This window comes from Podarcis gaigeae (genome assembly GCF_964106915.1).
Source record: "Podarcis gaigeae genome assembly, chromosome: 13".
NCBI classification, from domain to species: Eukaryota; Metazoa; Chordata; class Lepidosauria; order Squamata; family Lacertidae; genus Podarcis; species Podarcis gaigeae.
In genome coordinates, this window is record NC_139689.1 from 56075754 (window position 1) to 56097583 (window position 21830).

At 47.3% G+C, this 21830-nt stretch overlaps 1 protein-coding gene across 13 annotated transcripts in view; it reads left to right on the forward strand.

The window, feature by feature from the left end:
- KIAA1671 overlaps positions 1–21830 on the forward strand; it is a 112828-nt gene that overhangs the window by 49905 nt on the left and 41093 nt on the right. For 5 of the 13 annotated variants that reach the window (XR_014557649.1, XM_083710080.1, XM_083710081.1 and 2 more), the window contains exon 1: positions 11383–11900. The exons of the other annotated variants lie outside the window; for them this stretch is intronic. Coding sequence is in view for 4 of the 5 variants with exons in the window: in XM_083710080.1 (XP_083566206.1) it covers positions 11616–11900 (285 nt within the window). In the remaining variant the exon portion in view is untranslated. Of the gene's footprint in view, positions 1–11382; positions 11901–21830 lie in introns of those variants that run through there. 13 annotated transcript variants of the gene reach the window in all.

Genomic DNA, 21830 nt, shown 5'->3' on the forward strand with positions numbered 1-21830 from the left:
CTCCTTTCTTGCTAGTGTCCCAAGCGATCGCTTGCGATCAGTGGCTTTGTTTCAACAGCCACTTCCCTCTTTAAAAAAAAAAAAAAAAGCATTATCTGCTTTTTGCCCCCGGGCAATTCGGCTCCAGGGACCACACATTCGCTCCATAAAACACACAGACATTTCCCCTTACTTTTTAGGAAGAAAAAAGTGCGTCTTGTGGAGTGAAAAATACGGTATATTAATTTCTTGCATGTTTAGGGCTATATCCATTGCTAGTCATGCTCAGAGAAGACCCACTGAAATTAATGGACATGATTAATGTAATTTCAGTAGACCTACTCTGAGTAGAACTTAGTTGGATACATTCTTCGTAAGTAGAAGGAAGCCACTGTAATGAACAGCCATATGCAAATGATGATACCTTGTACAATGTTTTTTAAATGGTGGCCAGCTGAAGCACATGTTGGAATAATGGAATACAGGCACATTGTCCAGATGCTCTCTCTTTCTTTGCCCCCCAAACGCACATACACACAGTTGATGGTTCCCAGGTTCTCATCTCACAAAATGCCTCTTGCAACTCAGCTGTCATGGTGGCTGGGGGAAAGAGCCTGGTTTCTGGATGAGCTCCTGATTGACTCAGGGCTCTTCCCTCGCAGGCCGTGTATTCTTAATGCTATTCAGGCAGCTCCCCTAGTGCTGCTGTGCACCTCCTTGAGGTTCTCCACACCATCCCTTCACCTTGAACGCATCTGCACACATAATGTTCCACGCCAGTGTGGGATTGCCAGCTGGTGGGGGGAACAACCAAACTGCAGTTGGGAATGTCTTCCTAAAATGGTATTTATGCTATTGGTTTAAATATTAACTGAAGCAGTTTCTAGCTCAGTTTGCTGAAGAGATTTCAGGCCAGCTGCTGTGCAGAGTCCTTTAACCCTGCTGATGACCTTGCCACTTTTTTTCTGTTCCGCTTCCTGGCCTCTTCTGAGTAACTTCAGCTAGCAAATGGCTTTAGTCAGTGGTTTCAGAGCAGACTGCTACTGAGATGGGAAAATGGATCTCTAGCTTTTCTTGCTTCAGCCCAGGTGCTTGAGCTGATGAGGGTTTTTTTGCTTTTGTTCCTTTAGAAGGAGCAGGGTGGAGAAAGTGGGCAGAAAACCTTTGCTCCCCCTTGTATATTACTGGAACTTGGGAGGGGGCAGGGTGTCACTCAGTGAAACTGATTGACAGTGGATTCAGGACAGGCAAAATAAGTGACTTATTCACAGTATTTGCTGCCACTAAGTATGGCAATGGCCATACTTTAAAAAGAGGATTAGACAGATATTCTGAGGACCTAAGTCTGCCGGTGGATATTACACAGGAGTATAACTGAATGGAACCTCCAGGGCCAGATGAAGTCTTCTTTGGAATGCCAGTTGTGTGAAGATGGGGCAAACTGAAGGAAGCAGGCTGCTTTGATGTTTTGTGCGTCCTTGGGAAAGGCTGCAGGGATGGAGGGTGCCTTGTAAGTAGAGTAAGTCTCTCGATTTTCACAGTGGAACTGTTGTTTTCAGTTCAGGTCATTTATTTCAGTAATCTGATTTCAGATCCCTGAATCAACTTTTAATAATGGTTTTTCACTCTGCCTTTGGGGCAGTGCTGTAAACAGCAAAATATAGGAGGCACTGTGTGACTCTTGTTGGCATAGAAGGAGATGAGAACTTCCAAACACCTGTTCTCTGGGGATGATGATCAGTACAAACCCCTGACTATTTTTAAACTGTCTCTGACAAAGCCAGCTGGCTCGAATGAAGTAATATTTCTAATGAACATTCACCATGATGGCTGTGGAATGCATGGTCGCTGCAGCCTTATAAGGGAAAGCCCAAGAAGGGGCCACAAAATGCCCTGAAACCTGGAGTCATACAGCCAAATAAAGGGGTGTGATAAAGGCGCACCTTGGATTTTGCCAAGACTTCCATCCCAAATTGAGCTGGAGATGGAGCATGTCCTAGCACACATTCCAACACAAACACAACAGTTTTCGGAAATGAAAAGGAGGGGAAAGGTGCTCCTTATGCATTCCTAATTATCTCTAGAGGGGGTAGCCCTGCTAGTCTATTGCAACAAAAGTAACAGTGTCTTATTGAACTTCAAGGACCAATAAATTTATTATGGGATGGACCAGAGTCCACTTCATCATATGCATGAGGTCTTTCCCTACCTTAGTGGGTCAGGAGTGGGGATAGGGCAGGCATACACACAAATGTACAGACACACATGCACCTCTGGTTGGAAGGGGAGAGGAAGTGTACAGTAAGTTGTTGTCAGAGGAAAGTGTATACCAACCAACAGGATTATAGCTTAAATGCATGTTACATTGACCATTCACATAGCAGTGGGGGTGAGGATACAAACATCCTGGAATGGGTCAGCTGATTTGACACCTGTAGTATCTTGATTCACATAACAGAATGTTACCTCTTTGCCACTACTAGAACACCTATGTCGCCCATCTATGTGAGGGTAGTTGGTCACCCATTGCTTCAACATTTCCTCTTATGGGTGCCTCATCAATGTCCTTCATGTCAATATTTTTTGAGCATTTTTATCAAGGGGACAATGGCACATCCCCAGTACTAAATTACTCTTGGGGCCTGGCATTGGCACCCACAACAATTCTGTGGAAGAGTCTGCCTGGTTTTGGATTTCTAGCCAGGTGGATTCGGTACCCTCTTTGGCGTACAAAGTAATATAATTTTTGTGTGTGTGGAGAGGGGCTATTGTGTGGTTGTTTTTATTTTTTTATTAATGTATTTAGTGATTTTATATATTGGTTTTATTCTGTGAACTGCCCTGAGACCCCGGGGTATAGTGTGGTATATAAATTCAATCAATCAGTCAGTCAGTCAGTCAGTCAGTCAATAAATAAATAAATACCAGTATGTTTTTCCCTATCCTTCCTGTAGAGCTTATATCCAGCAATAACCGTGTTTCACTGGTTCTCTCCATTCCACCTGGAATATATTTTTAAAATGTGCAAGGCTTGTGTCCCATCATACATCAGTATCCTAAGTGCTGCTTAAAAATGTCGCTTAGTATTTTTATTACAAAGATATCACAGATCAAGTAAAGCATAAAAAATTGGACTCATACATTGCACATATTTACCCCAGTTGTACAACAGGTTTTCAGCTTATTTTGGAGCAATGTACAGTGGTACCTCGGTTTAAGAACAGCCCTGTTTATCAACTATTCAGTATACGATCTCCGCAAAACCGGAAGCAGTGTTCCAGTTTGAGAACTTTACCTCGGTCTACGAACGGAAGCCGAACAGTGGAAGGGCACCGGCGGCAGGAGGCTTCATCAGGGAAAGTATGCCTCGGTTTAAGAAGGGCTTTGGTTTAAGAACAGACTTATGGAATGGATTAAGTTTGTAAACCGAGGTACCACTGTATAACAGGCATTGGGTGGGATGTTATCTCTAATTTTGTCATTCAAAAAATCCATAAACAAAGCCTGCCTTTCAGTAAGTTTCTTCTCTTAAAACATATATATTTATGACATGTAAATGTGACTGTGATGTGTAGTGAAGAGAACGGCCACTTGCCTGGGGAGGGGAGGCCTTGGAACTTTTGTTTCTGACTTCCTTGAAATGAAGATGTTGCAGACATGCTGCCTTCCATTCTGGCTGATGTTTCTCTTTGCTTTTAATGCAGCAATAAATTGCCCCATTTGAGAGAGTGATGAATATGAGCTTGTCATGGATGATTTAGTTGAGATTCCTGCATTGCAGGGGGTTGGACTACACGGCATTGTGGATACCTTCCAATATTACAAATCTATGATTCAAGAGTGTAAAATGTTAATAATAATAATGATAATAAATTTTATTTATATCCCGCCCTCCCCAGCTGAAGCCGGGCTCAGAGCGGCTAACAACAGTAAAACGATAAAACATTCTAAAATCAAATTAATTCCAATCAAATTAATGGCAACCATTGGGCTAGAGGTTCTGTGAGGATTGCCAAAGGAGGGAGTCAGGCTGCACCCTGGCCAAAGGCCTGGTGGAACAGCTCTGTCTTGCAGGCCCTGCGGAAAGATGTCAAGTCCCGCTGGGCCCTAGGCTCTTGTGACAGAGCGTTCTACCAGATCAGAGCTACAGCTGAAAAAGCCCTGGCTCTGGTTGAGGCCAGCCTAACCTCTCTGTGGCCTGGGACCTTCAAGATGTTTTTGTTTGAAGACCATAAATCCCTCTGTGGGACATACCAGGAGAGACGGTCGCATAGATACGAGGGTCCTAGGCCGTATAGGGCTTTAAAGGTTAAAAACAGCACCTTAAACCTGATCCTGTACTCCACCGGGAGCCAGTGCAGCTGGTATAGCACCGGGTGAATGTGATCTTGCAGCGAGGACCCCATAAGCAGTCTCGCTGCAGCATTCTGCACCCACTGGAGTTTCTGGGTCAGTCTCAAGGCAGCCCCACGTAGAGCAAGTTACAATAATCCAGTCTGGAGGTGACCGCCGCGTGGATCACAGTGGCTAGGTCAGGGCAAGAGAGGTAAGGAGCCAACTGCTTAGCTTGGTGGAGATGAAAAAACTCCACCTTTGTTATAGCTGCAATCTGTGCCTCCATGGAAAGGGAGGTGTCGAAGATTACACCCAAACTCTTAATGGACGGCACTGGCACTAATTGCACTCCTGCAAGAGATGGGAGTTGCCCCCCCAAAACCCATATCATCCCGACCCAGCCAAAGGACCTCTGTCTTCGAAGGATTTAACTTCAACCGGCTCCCACGTAACCATGCAGCCACAGCTTCCAAACATCTGGACAGTGTGTCTGGGGCCGAGTCAGGATGGCCATCCATCAACAGATAGAGTTGGGTGTCATCAGCATACTGATGGCAGCCCAACCCAAAACTCCGGACAAGCTGGGCGAGGGGGCGCATAAAGTTGTTGAAAAGCATCGGGGAGAGTATTGCACCCTGGGGCACTCCACACACCAATGAGTGGCGTGATGACAATTCCCCCCAAGCACCACCCTCTGTCCCCGACCAGAGAGAAACGAGCACAGCCACTGAAGGACTGTGCCCTGGATCCCCACATCGGCAAGGCGGTTGTCCAGGAGTTTGTGATCGACCATGTCGAAGGCTGCTGACAGGTCTAGAAGAATCAGCAGCCCCGACCCGCCTCGATCCAGCTGCCTGCGGAGATCATCTGTTAGAGTGACCAGAGCCGTCTCGGTCCCATTACCAGCGCGGAAGCCAGATTGAAATGGATCCAGAGCCGATGTTTCATCCAGAAACCCACCAAGCTGTTCAGCAACCGCTCTCTCAATCACCTTACCCAGGAACGGAAGATTCGAAACCGGGCGGTAATTGGATAGATCTAAAGGATCTATCCAAGGGATAGATCTATGAGGATCTATGAGGGGATGCAGGTGGCGCTGTGGGTAAAACCTCAGCGCCTAGGGCTTGCCGATCGAAAGGTCGGCGGTTCGAATCCCTGCGGCGGGGTGCGCTCCCGTCGTTCGGTCCCAGCGCCTGCCAACCTAGCAGTTCGAAAGCACCCCTTGGTGCAAGTAGATAAATAGGGACCGCTTACTAGCGGGAAGGTAAACGGCGTTTCCGTGTGCGGCTCTGGCTCTGGCTCTGGCCAGAGCAGCGATGTCACGCTGGCCACGTGACCCGGAAGTGTCTCCGGACAGCGCTGGCCCCCGGCCTCTTGAGTGAGATGGGCACACCAACCCCAGAGTCTGGCAAGACTGGCCCGTACGGGCAGGGGTACCTTTACCTTTACCTTTACCTTTAAAGGATCTAATGATGTTTTCTTTAAGATCGGGCGCACCACTGCCTCCTTCAGTTCCCCTGAGAATGTCCCGGTGCCAAGGAGAGATTGATGATATCCCCTGGGGGGCCCGCACCTCATCTGGACACGCTTTAATCAGCCAGGACGGGCACGGGTCGAGAGGACAGGTGGTGGGCTTTCCAGCTCGGAGGAGTCTGTCCACATCGGCTGGGGATATCTGGTCAAAGTGGTCCAATACTGGACCCAAGGACAGTCGAGGGGCCTCCAGTTCCGTTAGTGTATCCAAATTGGCAGGGAGGTCATGGCGGAGCGACAGGACCTTCTCCGCAAAAAAGCTCACAAATGCCTCACAGCTGTGTGTCAAATTGTTATTTAAATTTGGCTGTCCCTCGAGGGACATTAAAGACCTAATTATACTAAATAATTGCGCCAGGCGTGAGCTAGCGAATGCAGTGGAGGCTGAGAAGTAAGACTTCTTAGCGGCCTTCACTGCCATCTCGTAGGTTTTCATGAAAACCCTATAAGATGTTCTTGAGGCTCCGTCACGGGCACCCCGCCATACTCGCTCTAGCCGTCTGAGGTACCACTTCATTTTCCGGAGCTCCTCGGCAAACCAGGGAGCCCGGTTTCTGCGGAGTTGCAGAGGGCGCTTAGGTGCGATCTCATTGATGGCTGCCAGGAGCTGGATATTCCAGCCCTCAACAAGCTCAGTCAATGAGTTGCCAGGGGGAGCAAGGTCCCGCAAGGCTTGACGGAATCTATCAGGGTCTATCAGCCTCTGCGGGTGAGCCCAAATTGGCTCGCCACCTAAGCAGGGTGGGGGTGGAAAGTCAATCCTGGCTTTCAGAGCGTAGTGATCAGACCATGGCACCTTCATCGAAGGAGACATGATCACATTTATACCTACACCAAAGATCAAATCCAGCGTGTGGCCTGCTTGATGTGTGGGGCCCAAACAAACTGGGAGAGCCCTAATGTCGCCATAGAAGACACCAGGTCCAGAGCCTGTGAGGAGGGAGTGGCATCAGCATGGATGTTGAAGTCCCCCAATAACAATAGTTTAGGGAACTCCAAGGCCCAGCCGGCCACCACCTCCAGTAGGCCTGACAGGGTGGTTGCTGGTGCACTAGGTGGCTGGTACACCAGCCAGACAGCCAAGCTCACCTCGGAGCCCCACACTAGGCCGACACATTCAATGCCGGGGATCGATGGCGATGGTAGAGCCCTGAAAGAACAATCTTCCCAGATTAATAATGCCACCCCTCCCCCCCCGGCCCACAGTCAGTGACTGGTGGAGGGCGGAGAAACCCGGGGGCATCATCTCTCATAAGGTAACTGTTTCCCCTTCGCACACTCAGGTCTGTCACACAAGCCTGGTCAACCCCCTGCGAGGTTTTGTTGCGGTTTTGTTGCCTATAGACCTGGCATTGCACAGCACCAGTGACGGAGGTGAGTAATCCTTGCTCACCCTACCCTCGTCCCTCAGGATGGGGCGCAGATTGGAAGGGGTACGAGCATATCCATATCTCGATTCCCTTCGCCTATAACATCTGCACCCCCCCCCCCCCGGCACTGAAAACTCCCATTCCCTCTCCTTAACTGCAGAGACCTCTGGAGACAGGTCTCCAGGCAATTTGTTGCCCACTCTGCTGAGCTGGTTGGTGATGACAAATAATGACTGCCTATAAAGCCAACACAAAATCTTTGCACCGCTGGATGAAACATTTGCATGACCTAGTATACCAAATGCCCATAAACTGAGTGCATTATGTGCCACACATCATGTTCTTATGTTTTGGTCATGCATCCTCTTTGCTGCCAAATTAAAATAATTTTAGGATCATTGTCCTCAAGGTCCATCAAGAAGGTGGCCCCAAGTGCTATAGCATCCCACCTGCTGAGGTTGCTGCTTCTCCTCTAAATTAGGATTGAGCTGCAAATATCTCGTTATTTGCAGGGGGCAGTGGCTGTTTCTGTTTTCCTTCTACAAGCTCCCATTTCCTGCTGCTGGAACACCACTGTTTGCAGATGTTCCCCTTACATTATTGTGCATATTTGACTTAAGAATAAAACTGAATTTTCTGCTGCTTGCTTCTCTTTATGGCTAATAACCTCCTGTCGACACCCACCCCCAATCTGACAAACACTTTCAGATTTTTGCTTAGAATGTATTGCTTACAAGGATATATTGTATGAAATGCTCAATGCATTTAAAATGAGAGAGCTCAGGGTGTGGTGCTCTCATGAAGAAAATAATGGAATGATGACTACTACAAAAAGGTTCATCAGCCTGATAGTACCTGATAGTTACAGCTTTGAACAAGTGGCAGAAAGCTTCATCCCTCCTCCTCTTCCACCTCCTCCTCCTCCTCTTAGTGGGGGGGGCATATGTCCTTTTGGGAATGCTGCAGGAATGGAGGTGCCTAATAGGTTGCAAATGGATAATGATCAAAGCAGGTTTGTAACTTCAGTGACATGGTTGCTCCTTTGGTGTTTTTGAAGAGCAAAAAAGAGAACACCTGCTGACTTCTGCTTTTAACTATGGATCTCTATGATGACTTATCATGGAGTCCTGGAAAAAGAGGACACATGGCAACCCTAGTTTTGTATAGAATGAGACCATCTTGATTGATTTTGATATTTTTTTGTACTGAGGGTGCAGAACTAAACTCTGCTACCTACAAGGTTCTCCAAAGCTGATTTAAAGCTTTGCACCCCAAGCTTTTTTGTACCCCAAGCCTTGCCCCTCAAACATTTCATTTAAGACGGTAAGAAGAGCCTTCTGGATCAGATCAACTGCCCATCTTGTCCAGCATCCTGTTCTCACGGTGCTAACCAGAAGCTTGCAGGAAACCCACTAGCAGGATCTACATACAAGAGCAGCCCTCTCCCCATAGAAGCATTTCTGCTTCCAACTGTGGAGGCTAGTGACCAAAGATAGCCCCCTCCTCTGCGAACTTGTCTGATCCTCTTTCAAAGCCATCCAAGTGTGTGGCCATCACTGCCTCCTGTGGGATGGAGTTCCATAGTTCAACTATCCTCCTCTTGTGATGTTGCCCTCCTTTATGCTTCCAGAAGAGCCTACATAACCTAAGATAACATTGGAACATGAGGGGACCCTTGGAACAAGCCTACTTGCCCTGTTAGTGCAGGATGAAGAATTTGTGATCCTCCAGTTGCTGTTGGACTCCCCACTCTCATCCACCCCAGCCAGCGTGGCCCATGGTCTGTCATGGATGGAGTCTCCTTCTCCCTGGAGGAGCAGCTGCGCAGTTTGGAGGTGCTCCCGGATTCAGCTTTGTCACTTGACAGAGGCGCAGGTGTCCTTGGTGGCTAGGAGTGCTATTTGCTAGCTTCAGCTACTGCCATTCCTTGGTCAAAATAGTGTAACTACCCTTGTCCATGGACTGGAGACCTTATGGTCAGATTACTGCAATGTGCTCCTCTATATGGGGCTGCCCTTGAGGCTGGTCCAGAGACTGCAGATGCAGCAGAATGCAGTGGCTCGGTTGCTGGTGGAGACTCACAACCTTCAACAAAGCACCTTATTTGTAGGACTTGCTCTAGCTGCCAACTGCTATTTGGCGAAGTGTAAGATTTTGGCCCTATACAGCTCAGGGGAAGGTTTCTCGAAGGAGCATCATATCTTTCATATAACCATTAGGTCGCTGTGGTCTGTGGGAGAGTTCCAAAGAGCTCAGAGGAAGGCTTCTCCTGTGGCTGCTGCTTTCATGAAACAATTGAATGCCTTTTTGTTCTGACAAGTTTTCCTAGCTGAATGAATTGATTTCGGCCATAGGTTTTTTCTTTGTATAGTTTTTAAAATTAATTTGCTGTTTTTAACTGTTTTCTTATGTTTTGTGCAACACCTTGAGACATATTTGTGAAAGGTGGTGGTGTTAACAACAACAACAACAACAACAACAACAACAACAACAACAACAACAACAACAACAACAGAAGATCTGGCCAGAATGCTGCTCATGAACAGAGTGTATTCAGAAACCCACCTTGAACGGGACGCAAACTTATAAATTCAAATAATAGGTGTTTCAAGGAGTTGGCTATTCATCAGGAGGCAGTTCCTTAGGTTAATATAACCAAAAGGAGTTTCTGATTCCTACAGTAGTAACTGGTGGTTCTATTCAAGAAACAATCTGGGGTTTTTATGACTTAGAAGCATCTATTAGTTTCTGATTTGAGCTGCTGCCCTTTTGGTGTGTCCAGTCGATGTTCCCTGAAGGAACCACTGTGACTTAACATATTAAGTAAACTTCAACTGACAGTGCAGACACTGAATAACTTTATTTATTTCTGGAATCTTTTCATATAATTTATGTTCGGCTAACCTTGATTGATTAGCATTTTGTCTTCACAGCTATTTTTTAATGGGGATACGTTTTTTGCTTTGCTCTTTTCCATACTAAGTTTGTAGTAGCTTACAAGCTCCAGATAAAACTAGGGGAGAACATCAGATGACCAAACAAACAAACAATTGCTCCCAGTCAACAGAAGGGGGGGTTGCTTTGTAGAGCACTCTGGGTGACCAGTTTTATTCCTCCGCTGGCTGTTGCTGCTAAAGGGAAGCTTTCCAAGAAGCCCAGGTGGCTTCTCTCCTGGTGTGCAGGCAAGGGTTAACAATTGCCCAGGTTCCACGTGATGAGATGCAAACTGAATCATTCCAAGGGATCTCCAGCCTGCCCAGTCACCAGGCAGATGCTGTTCCCCTTGGTTGCCATGACAACCCGGGCTGTACTCTAATCAAGCCCAGCCCCTGCAGCGGTTATATCTCATTCATTGTTTTCCTTCCCGTTGCAGAGGAGGGGAGAGGAGGAACCGGGTGCCTCTAAGTGGGGAGGAGGCCTCAAGCTGCTCTCAGAGCCTCCCTGAGCGAGCTCCCCCTCCACTTGCAGACACCCATGTGGGCTTGCCCAGTGCTGCGGCAGCCAGCAGCATTTCTGGAGGGTGCCCTCTAGTGGCACAAAGGTGGAGAGGAGTGCTTTGAGGAAGCCTGCCTTTCTGCTGCCTCTCCTGGAACAGCCAAGCTCTCAGCCCCACGGAAGCCCCTTCCTGAGCCAAAGAGCCATGCAAAAGACTTTCCGGAGGCTGTGAGTCAGGCAAGCAGGGTCTCAAAGGCAGCATGCTTCACATCGTTCTCCCCATCTTGGAACTGACGGGGCTCTAGAAATTAAGGCAAGTGCTGGTTGTGGTGATGCCGGAGATTAAAACGGACCTCTGACAGGGTGGGGGCTTCTGGGACCTACCTTTGAAGGACTGGCTTTCTAGGGAGATGGGAAGAGCCCATCTCATGAGTGGCTCAAAGGCCACCTTCGGAACTTCATTCTCTGTGCTGCTGCCTCAGAAGCTCACCAGGCCAGAGGGGGAAGGAAGAGAAGAGGAGCTGCTTTTCTAGGATTCTCAACCTGGAAGCTGCCACACTGGCCTGTGGAAAGGAGTTCCCTGAGACTGTGTGGGAATGAGAAAGAAGACCAAATGCCATTCTGCTGCCAAAGCAAGCTCTAGATTTCTGTTCTTCATGTGCTTGATATATCAGATGCATTTTTACTGGGTGAATTTGGTTCAAAGAGGCATCCACAACTGAGGAAGAAAAATACTTGATTTTTAAAAAACTTAGAAATTTACCAGCCTTATTCCATCCTCCCTCCCCCATCCCCCATGCTCCTTTTCCCCATTTTTCTTTTTGTAACTAGATTTTCAAGAGTGCTTAGTAGTTTCTGGCTCCCGGGCAGCTCTGGTTTCATTTTAGGGGGAAGTAAATTTCTCGGTCTGTCTCTCCCCCCCCCCCCCGCAAGCCCATCCGCCTTTTTGGGTGCCTTGGAGCGATGGATTACCTTGGAGACAAGCTGACGGTGGCGCAGAACCACATGACCCACTGGGTGGGCTCCGTGCGAAGGTCCTTGCAAGAGGCGCTGAATTTAGTCACAACTGCAGTTGCCCATGAACGAACAAGTGGGGTGGGGGCAAGCAGAGCCCCTTTCAAGCGCACCTCCTCCTTCAGGCACTTTGCATCCCGGAGCAGAGAGTCCTTCCGCAGGTTTTCCATGCGCAGTCAGCAAAGGCTTTCCTCTCTGAGGAAGAGGCAAGCCAGCTCCGAGCAGCCTGACCTTGTAAGCACCCTTTTAAGCTGCCGGTGGATGATATGAACTGAGCCAGGATGGTTGCTGTTGCATTCTAGGCTGGTAACCCTGCTACAGTTTGTGTGCTTGCAAATGTATCTCTGTTTAGTTTTAAGAAGGAAAAAAGCCTCCTGCTGTTGATCATTTTAGCATTGTTGGGTGTTTCTTTCAGATCTTTTAGCCTTCATTGTCCCAAAGGTACTTGGGCAACAGGGCGATTGGTCTGTGGCTCATTTCTTCTTGAAATAACTCAAAAGTCCCTGGATGCAGGCATGGGGCTAAAAAAGAAAGCACTCCTAGGGACAGTTGCTTGGAGCTTGGTCCTGAATAAATGTCTTCTCCTCTGTTCTGGAATGTTGCTTCCCTAATTCTAAACTTTGAAGGGGAGGCAAGGAAGGAACAGCTGGAAACACTGCAAATGCTCAAGGGTGCTTCCTCTTATGAGGACTTTGAACTGGAGCTTGGGAAATGGCATTTGGGGTGAAGCCTGACTCACCCTTCCTCCCATTAAGTCCCTGACTGACCCTGGGTCCAAGATCAACATGCTCCCTCCGGCCACCCTTTCTGAGGGCCCTGTGGCAAAACACAAAAGAGCTGTGTTTGGCCTTTTTGTTCTCTCAGTTGATAACGTAACACCTGGGTGCCTGTCTGTGGTCATGGGCTAAGTCCCTGCTGGGGAGCCATGTAAAAGGTTTCTTGTTCACTTATACTCAGCTTCCCTTAAAAGTCTAACCAGGTCAATGGGGGGTGTGGGGGTGTGAGTGTGAACAGGACCATGTGGACTTGCAGTTGCATAGTGCACACACACAAGGGCTTCCTGAAGAAATCATTGTCTGCGGCCTTGTTCAGTTCCAGCATAATGCCAGGAAAGGCTGCTGTGATTCTAAACTTAGCCAATTCAGCCTTGAGAGGGAATTTACCTCCAACGTTGAGAATATGCTGCAAGGACATTTCTTATTACTTTGAGGAAAGTGTAGATAGGAGGAAGTGTAAGTTTGCGAGTGCTCTGAATTTGCTGAAGCAAGAGTGGGCTGGGAGTATAATTTTAAAAATGGGTTCTTTGGTTTGTGTGGAATGCCAAGCTCTCTCTTGCCCATTGGCATCTTCAGGTTCTCCAATGTCCCAAGAAGGCTTCTCGGAAAGGCTCCCCAAATTTCAGACTGGGCAGGATAGGTCTTGCCTTTTCAACTCTACTATGGGGAATATTCTTCCAGCTGGCTGACTTCCCCCTGCTCCAGCTGGGCTTAGACAGGCCCAACAGTTTCACCCTTCATGTTTCATTGCCTTGAACCCACCTTCTCCAGAAGGCCCTGTGGGATGTCCAGAAGGTTTATTCCATCCAGAAGTAAGGTGCCAGGGTCACAGCTACCACACTTGTTATCTCTAATGACACTGCTTCAGATTTTCCATGTTGGTATCTACAACACAGCAGAAGGGTGGCTTCTGCAGCCTCATGCTAGAGTGTTTTGAGAGTGAAGAGTTAAACCTCCTCCATGGCCTGAGCTGTTCTTTGTTTACTCTTTGGCTGGGCCTGCCAGAGAAACTAAAAAGAAGTTATTGTGTAAGAGGTAGGCAAAGGCAGGTTGTTTGAATAACAAAGCTGGTTGCTGGAGGGGAATGTACCTTATGTGGTGTTGATCAGAATTGTAGAGATTAAAAGTGGCACCTGGATTGAATGACTTGTTTATGGCTGATCCAGGTTGCAGAGCAATTTGGTGCCAGAAATCTACTCCATCTGGGCGGTTGTTGGCATGGCACCAACAGTTATCAGAAGTAAATTTGATTAATTTCAGCAAATATCTGGTCATGCTGAAAAACTTTGTCCAGAAGGTGAGGTCAAGCACATGGTCTCCACATTGAACCTGCAATGGTTGAGGCTTTTAATTTTCTCTGTGCCATATAATTCTTAACCTAAAGTTCCCAAGGGTTATGCCTCTTTTCTGTAAGGATATTGTCCTGTGTCAGCCCTGTTCAGAATGAACAGGAACTGCTTAAACATGTGTAGTTTTGCAACCGCACTAGTTATTGTTCCAGGGTTCTTTAGTGGAGGTCATGAAAAATTGCACTGGTGCACAGCTGATAGAAGTTTGTAGTACAGAAATGAATGTGGTAAGGTACTTAGGAAGTTGCCCTGTACCAACCAAGACTCTTGGCACAGCTAGCCAAGACCACAAGGCAGATCCACACCATGCTTTCAAGTCACATCTAACATACATTTAAAGTGCATGACTACACCCCAAAGAATCCTGGGAGCTGTAGTTTGTTGTGAGTACTGGGCATTGCAGCTCTGTAAAGGGAAACTACAGCTCCCAGAATTCTTTGGTGGGTGACATGTACTTTAAAATGTGTGTTGGGTGTAGTTTAAATACATGGTGGGGATCTGTCCTCAGACTGGGGCTCCCATGAAGGGGAGCAGCCTTGGTTTGTGATCTCCATGTAGCCTTGAACATGTACAAAAATGATGGCTTCTGCCAACGTGGGAGAGTCATGGCAGAACTAGTCTATACTGACTGGGGTTGGCTCTCCAGAATTTCAGGCAAAGTCTTTCTCAGCCCTCCTGGGAAGAGATTGAATTCCAAAAGGACAGACCAGACGCTTGGTAGCTTTAGGGCACAGACTCCTGCTTCTGATGGCTGGCTGTCATATTGGTTGGCCACTCTCAACCCTGAAAAGCAGAGGCTGTAGCAGTAGAGTTTTGGGGCAGTGACTGCTTCACTTGTCAGCTGGATTTATGTCATTGTTTTCTTTTTGTCCCCCAGATCCTTTCTCCTCCTGTCTCCAGGAACTCCTGGTTCCTGACATGGTGTGCCTTCCTGACTTGTTTTGGACCTGACCAGAGGCCACATTTTGACAAACGGGGAGAAAGTTTCTTTTGTAACCCCCACCCCCATGGTTTCACTGAAGGGTTTTAAAGAAACAGTCTGTTTAGTCAAGAATCTGTCTCTTTGCTTCAGATGATCCTGCCTATATTTCAAGCTTGGATCTCTGATCATAATTGGACTCTGGAGCTTCCTGACCTTAAGCAGGGCTCGTGGTCCTCACTTTAACTTGGTGCTCATTGTGGCAAGCCCCTACAGATGGCTCCTCCGGAAGGAAGTTCACGTTGAGAGTCTAATTGGGTAAACAAACTATGGGAGCCTCACTTAAGGCACCACCACCAGCAGCGTTCTCCGAATCTGGCTTTAAGCTTCATCAAGGGGCAAGATGGATGTTGGCATTTTACCCCTTTACTCCTGGCCAAAGACATAAATGACCTACATTACTTTTGGTCTGGACTTCCATGATTTTGCAGACTTGAGTACAGGGAAGGGCTGTCAATGTCAGGCCCAGGCACTCCACTTCCTGTGTATTATTCCATGGCATACAGCTTGTCTTTCTTTTGAGTCCCTGATTGGCAGCTAGGTCACTTAGTGGGCCAGGCTAGTGCAGAGCTCTTTTTACAATTATGTAAAATGAAAGCCCATAAAGCTGGTGGGAGGGTGCAGAGCACTGGCTGGTTTTTCTCTTCTGCTTTTTTGGCAAATTCACCAAAAATAAATGAAGTTTTGGAGCTATTTTAAAGGGAAATTGCCAAAAACGACACTGCCGACATGGGTTGTCATATGTTTGGCAACCCTATCATACACAGTGACAACACAAATCAACTGAATTTAATAAACAAGGGGACTAGAACCGGCATCCAAGCAGTTCATAGTTTTCCACTTGATAACCTCTTTAATAGGCTGTGGAATTTGCTTGCAGAAGAGGCTTGGCCTCTAAGAAAAAGGCTTCTTCAGTTTACTGTATTCTTCCCATCTCCAGTTTTCAGATGGTGCCTTCTTGAAACCACGTCTCACCAAGTTAAAACGAAGTTGGTGTGTTAATAGGCAATATTCCTAGATAACTTACCCAGCCTGAAACCCAGGACAGCTGCTGCCAGTCTATGTAGATAGCACTGAGCTAGATGCACACAAGGGTCCGAGTCCATATAAGGCAGCTGCTGCTGTTTCTATGAAATCTTTCAGGTGTTCCACGTATAGCAGTGACCCAGCAGTGCTTTATTCAGCTAAGCAGAATCAACAAATCTTTCAGATGCCAGCCAGGTCTGTGGCACTTGGCAGGTTACATCTCAGCTACCAGGCAGGGAGGATTGGGAATCATTTGGGCACTTTATCAGAAGTGATGGTAAATGTTAGTAGGTCAGCTGAAATGGTAGACATGCCTAACCTTTTGTGCTTTCATGAAACAGCTGCTGCTGTTTCAAGCACCCTCTCTCTTGCAGATGCTATGGCACTTGCAGCTGGTATGCGAGTAGGTTTCCCCTCTTTGCTCTCTTTACCAAAGAGGTGAGGAGGCAGCCAAGTTTCCTTGCTGATGGTGCCACTCCTTTGGAAACTCACCACCTAGAGAAGCCCACCCAGTCCCCACTCCCTCACAAGGGTTAGGAAGCTGGTGGGCATCCTTCTTGTGTTCTCTGTCCTGGTTGTAATGTTTTGTTATTGTTCTCCAGCTGCTGTTTTCTTGATACGTGGTGCTGGTTTGGTTGATATTGTCTATATTTCAGCTCCATAAGCATTCTTGAGTACCTAATGATAATGAAAGGCAGGGATGTTGACATGAGCCAACAGTGTGACGCGGCAGCTAAAAAAGCCATTGCAATTCTGGGCTGCATCAATAGGAGTATAGCATCTAGATCAAGGGAAGTAATAGTGCCACTGTCTTCTGCTCTGGTCAGACCTCACCTGGAGTACTGTGTCCAGTTCTGGGCACCACAGTTCAAGAAGGACACTGACAAACTGGAACGTGTTCAGAGGAGGGCAACCAAAATGGTCAAAGGCCTGGAAACGATGCCTTATGAGGAATGACTAAGGGAGCTGGGCATGCTTAGCCTGGAGAAGAGGAGGTTCAGGGGTGATATGATAGCCATGTTCAAATATATAAAAGGATGTCACATAGAGGAGGGAGAAAGGTTGTTTTCTGCTGCTCCAGAGAAGCGGACACGGAGCAATGGATCCAAACTACAAGAAAGAAGATTCCACCTAAACATTAGGAAGAACTTCCTGACAGTAAGAGCTGTTTGACAGTGGAATTTGCTGCCAAGGGGTGTGGTGGAGTCTCCTTCTTTGGAGGTCTTTAAGCAGAGGCTTGACAACCATATGTCAGGAGTGCTCTGATGGTGTTTCCTGCTTGGCAGGGGGTTGGACTTGATGGCCCTTGTGGTCTATTCCAACTCTATGATTCTATGTAGTTCCCTATTGCCCAATTGATTTCAAGGATAAACCAAAGGAAGGGGTGGAAAATGTTTACCAGTTAAGGTGCTCTGTACGTCAAATAATAGCAATTTGCTGGTTGCCTGCCACATGAATGCTAGTTTTACCCTTCTCAGCTCAGCATTCCTCACTAGAACAATTTCTGGGTTTTTTGTTTATAAGTTGACAAAATTTAAAAGCAGATAAAAAAATTGTTTTCATCATTGTCAGATTTTCTGCTGATCTCTTGAGAGCTGCTCAGATTCTTTCTAAAGTATGTGCTACAATATTCTTGCAGGAAATGTAAAAATCAAATATTTTCTCTCATTGGAGAAAAGTTAGCTTTGTAGAAGAAAATTTAACATGAACCACTACAGCGTTAAAGGAGCTTTCCATGAGCCTCTAAGTTAGGCTTCCTCAACCTCAGCCCTCCAGAAGTTTTGAGACTACAATTCCCATCATCCCTGACCACTGGTCCTGCTAGCTAGGGATCATGGGAGTTGTAAGCCAAAAACATCTGGAGGGCCGAGGTTGAGGAAGCCTGCTATAAGTCTTTTAAATGCAACCAAGACTAATGCTGGATTTTACATCAGGAACTAGTCTCCCTTTGGAAGGGAGAGCCTCTACATTTGCCATGCATGGTGACCTTGGGCAATTTGTTTTAGTCATGCTTTATCCTACATTCTCCTATTAAATGACATTACCAGCCTTCATAACAATACATCATCCCCACCCCCTTTTTGGTTAAGGAACATTCTTGGAGATGTTAACTAATGTTTTACGCCGTAGTGTAAACCCAGTCTGTGCCAAACAATGAGTGGCTAGTGTTTGACTGCCAAGGAAATTGGAAGAGAGAACTGTGTTTGTGTTCTCCAGAAAGCCCTTAGGGGCTGCTCTTTGGGCTGGCCCGAGGGAGTATGCGCAGCAACTGGCTGATATGTGCTTATGCTGGAACCCCTTTGTGGGAGACTTCCCCATTCCACTGGATCTCATGCCTAGCTGACACACACATAGCAGGTGAGCTGGTAAAGACTTGCGGACCATACGGCATCAGACTGCAGGAAGAGATTTTCTCTTGGGGAAACCAGCATATCAGGAAGAAACCTAGTGTGGTACTTAAGTAAGTTTTACTCAGAGTAGAAACGTTGAAATGAATGGATGAGACTAAGTTTTACAGTTAGTGAAGCTTACTTGAATACCACTCCTAGACTAGAGGTCATCTTCCTGCTGCCTGTTCAGCCTGGTTTTGCATGCAAATCAGCTGCTGCCATCTTTATCTCAAATTCCAGCTGTTTCTTGCCAGGGCAGGCTAGACAAGAGAGGTCTGAAAAGGCCTGAGCGTCTCCAGGAAGTAGTGTGCAAGATCTTGGTATTCAAGTAAGCCATCTGTGGTCAGGGATAATCTGGGTCTTCCTCCAGCTGCAAGCTTTCAGACCCATATGTTAAGCCATCTGGTTAAAGGTAAAGGTAAAGGTAAAGGTACCCCTGCCCGTACGGGCCAGTCTTGCCAGACTCTGGGGTTGTGCGCCCATCTCACTCAAGAGGCCAGGGGCCAGCGCTGTCCGGAGACACTTCCGGGTCACGTGGCCAGCGTGACATCGCTGCTCTGGCGAGCCAGAGCCGCACACGGAAACGCCGTTTACCTTCCCGCTGGTAAGCGGTCCCTATTTATCTACTTGCACCCGGAGGTGCTTTCGAACTGCTAGGTTGGCAGGCGCTGGGACCGAGCAACGGGAGCGCACCCCGCCGCAGGGATTCGAACCGCCGACCTTTCAATCGGCAAGCCCTAGGCGCTGAGGCTTTTACCCACAGCACCACCCGCGTCCCAGCCATCTGGTTACTTGCTTCTAAACATCAGCCCAGGGAATGCTTGTGTCAGGTTAGATAATAAAATTTCCAGTTCTAATTCCAGCTTCTCCATGCATTCAGAGAGCACACTCGCTTTTAATTTTACCAAACTGAACTGCCCTGTCCTCCCAGTTCCTGCTTCATCCTTTCATAAAGCTTCCTCTGATCTTAAAGCAAAGACCATCTCTTTGCAGGCCTGCCACCCGCTTGGTGAGGTGACCTTTACAAGCCTCAGGTTGGCAGTCCTGTACTGCAGAATCAGCTATGCAGACACCTTTCTTTCCATGTGAACCTTTGGAGCAGCACTTTGATGCCATCGGGTGCCTCTGAACCTGTGAAAAGAGTGCACCAACCTGGTATTCATTGCAGATGAGGATTCTGCATCATTCTGCTTCTGCCAGCCACCTGGTGATGGCTTCCTGAATACCTTGAAATGTCAACCTTCTCCATTTGCCATGAGGCCTGTCCCATCAGGTGCACTCCACTCCACCTCCTTGACTTCATACCATATGAATTTTAACCCTTCCTTTTCACCTGGCCCTTCCCCTTTCTCAGATGGACTGCACTTTGAGTGTCCCACCAGCAGCATTTTGAACAAAAAAGGAGCCCTCTGGATCTGGCCAGCAGCCCATCCAGTCCACCATGCTGCTTTGACAGTAGCCAACCAGATGCCTCAGGGGAAACCCCATAAGCAGGGCATAAGCACAAGCATTTTCTCCCTCCTGTGGTTTCCTGCAACAGGAACATAGCCATCCTGGCTAGTATCCATTGAAAGCCCCCTCTTTCATGAATTTGTCCAGTCCTCTTTTAAAGCCATTTCCTGTGGGAGAGAGTTCCATAGTTTATGCGCTGTGTGAAGAAGGACTTTTCTGACTGCAAAACTTAAGTGCAAGTGAGTGTGTGCTTTGCTGGCCTTACTGCTTTCTCTTCTTTGAGCCCTTTCAGTTTTGAGCTTTGTTGATAGGGTTGATTTCATTTCTCTATTATATCTCTTCTGATTTTATGTTTGTGGCATCCAGTCTAAACCTTTTGCAAGATAGGCCACAAAATCATCAGGAATACCACCACTGCTGCATACAACAAGCAAAATGTTTGTTGATACTAAATGTTCATGGCTCCACAAAAGTGATGTCACTTGCAGGATGCTGTGGGAGAGAAATACGTAACTTAGATCATTCAGGCAGCCTTCTGGTTGCATAGCAACCTTGGAGCTGTAGCGGCTGGTATTATTAGCAGTGAGAGCATTCAGCTACATGGCACAAGAGTAGGTGGGATGTTTAGTTAGGTGTTGAGAAAAATGAGCTCTGCTTGCATCTCCTGCACTGCTTTAATATAGCAGCAGCTCTTGTTCTCCTAGTGCATGGAGATGAGAGAGACACATACATACTGATCTCCTGGCCTGTTGCTAGCTGTCAGAGTTTTGCATCTCTTTGGCTTGTGTGTGTTCCCAAACCTGCAACTGTCCTAGTTTGCTAATGACCAAGTAAGTCTCAAGGATCGCTAAGGTCTCATCTCCTGTTCATCCCTTTGTGGTTTTTAGCAATAAAGGGTAAAGGGACCCCTGACCATTAGGTCCAGTCGTGACTGACTCTGGGGTTGCGGCACTCATCTCGCTTTACTGGCCGAGGGAGCCAGTGTACAGCTTCTGGGTCATGTGGCCAGCATGACTAAGCCGCTTCTGGTGAACCAGAGCAGTGCACGGAAATGCCGTTTACCTTCCCGCCGGAGTGGTACCTATTTATCTGCTTGCACTTTGACGTGCTTTCGAACTGCTAGGTTGGCAGGAGCAGGGACCAAGCAACAGGAGCTCACCCCGTCACGGGGATTCAAACCGCTGACCTTCTGATCAGTGAGTCCTAGGCTCTGTGGTTTAACCCACGGCGCCACCCGTGTCGCTTTGTGGTTTTTAGCAATAGTCCATAACATTTGCTGTTCTGTCATATCCACCTACATACCACGAGAGCAGGCGTGCGTATGTTCTTGGTGATTGCACTATTGATGGGGAACTCTCTGAAATCCTGGTCACACTACAGAGGGGGTGGGGGTAAAACTGTGCTCCTGGATTGTACCATTGCAGGCTGCCATTAGTAGGAGAGGCGGCTGCATATCTGAGCTCTTCCCACTCTTCCCAAATAAACTCACTCTGCACAGCAAACCAGTTTATTAAGCAAAAGGTTGGAGATGTTTTCCACATGCAAAGTGGTGTGTGTGTCTGTGTCTGTCTATAGTACATCCCCTGCAGTCTGAAATGGGACAGTCCAGGAATGTTTTGTCACCTCACTTGTGTAGACCAGGCTGGAGCCTGAGGGTTGGATCCAAGTAACTTCTGCTCAGGGTGGACTCGCTAAAATTAATGGACCTGTTAGCCATGTTCATTAGTTTCAATGCATCTACTCTTAGTAGGACTGGTGATTTGGGGTGCTGCTGCATTTGTGTTTTAATTATTGTAAACAAGCCTTGGGACCTGGGGGTGAAGGATGCGTAATAAATAGTAGTAATAATAATAACTTTAAATGAGCCTTGTTTAAATGAGCTGTGCTACTATCAGAACTCTTTCTAGCATGTCCATAATAATAATAATAATAATAATAATAATAATAATAATGGTTTATTACTTATACCCCGCCCATCTGGCTGAACTTCCCTAAAGAGGGCTGCCTTCAGTTGTCTTTTAAAAGTAAAATAGTTGTTTATTGCTTTGACATCTGCTGGGAGGGTGTTCCACAGGGCAGGCGCCACTACCGAGAAGGCCCTCGGCGCTGGATCTCAGTGTCCGGGCTGAATGATGGGGGTGGAGACGCTCCTTCAGGTATACAGGACCAAGGCCGTTTAGGGCTTTAAAGGT